This window comes from Aphanomyces astaci (genome assembly GCF_000520075.1).
Source record: "Aphanomyces astaci strain APO3 unplaced genomic scaffold supercont1.30, whole genome shotgun sequence".
NCBI classification, from domain to species: domain Eukaryota; phylum Oomycota; class Saprolegniomycetes; order Saprolegniales; family Verrucalvaceae; genus Aphanomyces; species Aphanomyces astaci.
Window position 1 is genome coordinate 554,228 of NW_009798293.1, and position 4,607 is coordinate 558,834.

General features: G+C 43.6%; 3 protein-coding genes across 3 annotated transcripts; 2 read left to right on the forward strand and 1 right to left on the reverse strand.

Annotated features, from left to right (window-relative positions):
• Positions 1–25: 25 nt before the first annotated feature.
• Positions 26–241, forward strand: H257_10871 (hypothetical protein; the record flags this gene model as incomplete). The annotated part of the gene is made up of 1 exon (XM_009837592.1): positions 26–241. The coding sequence occupies one exon, from the start codon at positions 26–28 to the stop codon at positions 239–241; it is 216 nt and encodes a 71-aa protein (XP_009835894.1).
• Positions 242–2,018: 1,777 nt separating this feature from the next.
• Positions 2,019–2,624, reverse strand: H257_10872 (hypothetical protein). Its single transcript, XM_009837593.1, has one exon. It carries the CDS (start codon positions 2,575–2,577, stop codon positions 2,086–2,088), a length of 492 nt encoding a protein of 163 aa, XP_009835895.1. The 5' UTR covers positions 2,578–2,624; the 3' UTR covers positions 2,019–2,085.
• Positions 2,625–3,930: 1,306 nt separating this feature from the next.
• Positions 3,931–4,582, forward strand: H257_10873 (hypothetical protein). The gene has a single exon (XM_009837594.1). The coding sequence runs from the start codon at positions 4,075–4,077 to the stop codon at positions 4,447–4,449; it is 375 nt and encodes a 124-aa protein (XP_009835896.1). The 5' UTR covers positions 3,931–4,074; the 3' UTR covers positions 4,450–4,582.
• Positions 4,583–4,607: the final 25 nt, after the last annotated feature.

A 4,607-nucleotide genomic window follows, 5' to 3' on the forward strand; every position in this document is an offset into this window, starting at 1 on the left:
TGTAGATGACGTGATTGCTTCGACCATGGTGGCTTTCGAGACGCTCGGTGAAGAAAAGCTGAGCGATGTCTTTCTCACACTTCAGGCAGTCATGCGCCTGGTTCTTGAGCATCATGGCGGCAACGGCTTCAAGCTGCCGCATCTCCACAAGGACGCCATGAAACGAGCTGGCACTCTCATGGAAAACGTGTCCTGCCCTGTGTCAGTTCTCTTTGCTGCCCACCGCTTCCTCCAACAGTAGTATATGAGGATTTAAACCAATGAAATGTATTCATTTTCGCATCAGCCAATCAGAATGAAATGGTGGAATTAATATGATAAAAGTTGATTTTCAAATGAGGGAATTAATATGAAACAGAGGAAGTAATGTACAATTAATGTAGTTAAACCCAAAAACAAAATACGTTAAATACCGATTTCATGCGTTTTATCACTGCAGTGGGAGGTTAAAGGTCCCAATTGCCTCCGGATATTATATACGGATAAGAGTCACATACAAAAATCAAGATACATCTCAGCAGCCACCCCTATGGCCAAATATCCAAGCGCCCATGTAAAATACTGCTAGGTTAAATATCTATTTCTGGACCAATTCAACTCCAAATTTGAATCTGAGACGTAGAATTTCTTCATTACATTGAGATCTGTCGATTCTACGTCTCAATTTGCTGAAATTTTGAGTAATGAATATGAAATAGAAGTCAGACATTTTTGTGAAAAGTTGGTAGTTTATAGATGACGTGCACCATAGTACATAGTAGCAAGCAATGATTGGCTGATGAGTATCACATGACATTCACATTCAAATTTTCTCATGATGCAACCAAAACGTGTGGCCAAACAGTTCTACCGACGTTAATGTTACAACGTCCGCAGCATTCGGATGCACCTCCGACGCTTTGCGAGTTTGCCATCCAAGTCTTTGTGTCGTAAAGACTGGCTGTATGAACAAAGGGTTCACACAGCAGCAACTGTAGTGCGGACCAATTTCGTCAATATTGGTTGTTTGGGGTGTATGCCACGATGCCCAATTACTCTGGTAGTCATAGAAAGCCATCAAGGGTGATCTAGTAACCATTGTACGTATATGATGTGTCCGCACTATTGACTATTTACATCAATGCCGATTTGTGATGTGACTTTTCATGACAAATCCCACAAACAAAAATCAAGATAATAATCCTTTCTAATTCTCATGTGCCGTAGGTATGGTGATGAGGTTGAAAACTAGTGCGGTCCGCATTTATTACGGTCAACGGTGTATGTATATATATAACGTTAACGTTATATGTGTAACGTTGTGCAATTATAATTATTACACCTTTTTGGAGTTAATTTCAACTTTTTTCACTTTATTTTGCTTGACTTGCTGTATATTTCACGAGACCACCGACATATTTCGGTTATCTCCATTTAATTTCGTGGCAACCTCAAACTTCAGGTTTATATTTCACCAAGCCAGCAGTATAATTCAACCAACTATCGTTTACTGTTAATATCAGTTTTCGTCAATATATTTCTCCCAGCATCCGATATATTTCGACCAACGATATTCTCTGCTGGCTATCGATCGACGGTTTCGTTTTCGCGCGCTTCCACCTTTCGAAGCTTCATTTAACGTTAGAAAGGAGCATCCAGCACGGCGCCACCCCCGCCGAACGCCGACGTCTTGCACAACAGGTAAGCCCCTGTCGTACCCTACTGCACCGACGTTGTCCTTGTAAGTGGCTATGTTATCGTTTCACAGGAATTGCTATACTACCGTACGTCGGCCTATCGTCGCTTGTGCGCACTGCCGCCGTACATTGGGCTCCTCTCGACGAAATCGCTTGTGCACATGTCACAAGAGCCCAATGCACGGCGGATCTGCAGTCCGAAAGAACGAGGTATCTCTGATGATGTCGAGTCGAAGCAAGCAATGTTCTAACGTAAAGTAATAGATCCAACAAGTAGAAACCTGCATCGGTGGCGGCAAGCCAAGTTGTCACTTGTCGGCATTGTGTACTTATGGCCGTGGAGTCCAACATGATGTGTGGGTAACTTGATTAGGAGAATTATTTCTAGTCATTGAAATTCTGCGTTGGATCAGTTTTGTTGCAAACCAACTGCAACCGCAATGGCAACGAGGGCCAGTCCAACACTCGAAGACGCCGATGGTTTGGGCGTCGTGGGTGCCGCAGTTGTCGTAACATTCGCCACGGAGCCATCCTGGCATTTGAGCGAAGTCAAGTCGGCAGCCGTAAAATTGTCGGCCAAGCCTGGGTGAGACGCAATCGTCGCATTCGACGTGATGTTGACATTCCACGTGCAGCACGGATCGCGCAGCTCTTCGCCGTTGGTGGCACCGTCGCCGTCAGAGTCAGCTCGGCACAAGTCCACGGTCCACAAGTGTCCAGCTGCAGAGAACGCCAGACCGAACGGGCCACGTGGGCCGCCACCGTTGGTGTAGTTGATGTGTCCGGCGGCCTTGACACCAGGGATCTTGCCACTGTTGGGCACCTGCAGCAAATACTTGGAGTACGCCGCGACTTGTGTGGCAAGTCCAAGCAGTACAATCAACATCGTTTTGGACACCATGGCAAATTGAGCAATGTCTCACTTAAGAGTTCTCTGGTAGGTTTCGCAGTCCTAAAAGTATCTCCTTTATACGTTGGTGGTTGGATTGGTTGTTGATGCCGCCATGATAAAACATGTCCAAATATAGCGCGAAATGGGGGATTTCTATTATCCCGTCCATGATGGACACGTTATCATACACCAATGCACTCACCATATTGTGAGTTCAATGGCCATTGAAGCATGCTGCTTCCCCTCATCTACTATTTATGAGCCCGTCGTCGCTGATACTGCGCCCATCCTGACGAACTTGCGGTCCTGAAACGCTTCGGTAACGTTCATCCATTCCGGTTACATTGGCCACTCGGTGTGAACCACTCATGATGGTCAAAGTGCCACATCAACAGTTCACGAGACTATAAATAGATACTAGTATGGCGTACGTCATTGGCTATTTTTCACCCAATGGCCTTGCGTAAAATGGCTGGTGCTAATCCCCATAGTGAGAGGCATTCATAAAATAACGCGAGAATTGTTTCTGTCTGTATTTTATACCAAGTTCAATCCTGGGGGGCTTTTTATATAAATTGAAAGGTAAATTCCTCCGTCGCTCAATAAAATGAAACCAAAATTATTTTCGGCGGCCCTCCACCTTCAAACCAACCACTTGGCCCAACCAGTGGCTTGCGAGCGAGGTTGGTCAGGAGTTCAGCATTGTTCAATTTGCCTTACCGTTTGCATGTGCCTGCCAAAAAGACAACGATGAGACACAGCTCCCTCTACTGAATACCGTGAGGAAACGCTGCAATCCGGAATCACTATATTGCACCGCTGAGTCTTTTTACTTCATATTTGCATGTGTGTTTGACGTTGCGATGATGCAAACCTTCTAACTGAGGCTTGAACCAACTAGCCGTGAAGTTAAGATATACACTATCACCCATAAATTGAGCAACCTGTGCATGTATCACGAACAAAAGGGGAATGATGTCAATTACTTTGGTCCGTGTTCTTGATTCACATATATTTGTGATGATTTCAACTCAAAGTGCTTACCCTTTACCTACATGTTGCATATAATGTACTCGTCGAGGGCTTCTTCATACTCCACGCTGGCAATCTTTTTGGTCCCGCTGCAAAGTTGGACCATATTGTAATTGGCCCCAGTACTTTTTTCAGAAGCAATAGAATTCAGCGATTCCTACGGATTCTGCAGTTGCATGTACTGCAGCATCAACAAAGTCTTGCTGACATCTTCAAAGTAGTTGTAGCTTGCATATATATATACTTGAGCGAAGATTACAATCTATGCACCACACTGAATGCAATTACCCTTGCGTACCCGTGTTGAGAGAACACCTGTGTTTATGAGCTCATTTTCATATCTGCATAAACGTGCATATATATATATATATATATGTGCTCAAGAGGGATGATACACTTTATGGATTCCCCTTCACGATTATGATGATGAAGATCCTTTAGATATCTGACTTGAACTTGTTTATATTGGAGGCGATGATTATTGTTATACAGACCTGTTCTGAAACATTAATGTGGAATCATAACATGCATCACCATATGAGCTTCTCCAATGCATATTGCATTTATATTGATTGTTCCAAAGGACGTGCTAGGATTATTGTTATACAGACCTGTTCTGAAATATTAATGTGGAATCATAACATGCATCACCATATGAGCATATCAAAGATCCTTTGTTCATGTAGTAGTCACGTAGTATGTAGCCACGGAACGGAGGTGATGACGATCACTTTTTCCTGTGTCTTTGATTCTATGATAGAAACAATATTGTGGAGCATGACAACACCTAAAGCGCTTATCCTTTCCCGTCGAAATGCATGTGTGTGTAGCTGTAGTAGAGTACTATGATGAAACCTTACACCTCCTTAATTCAACCGTGTTGATTTCAATTCTGTGTTATCATCCTGAGACTCTACTACAGTACATACTAGTTAGTACTTGTGTGTATGTCATGCCTGCATTTCATGTATTGTCGCCAGCAAAGATTACAATCTATGCACCACACT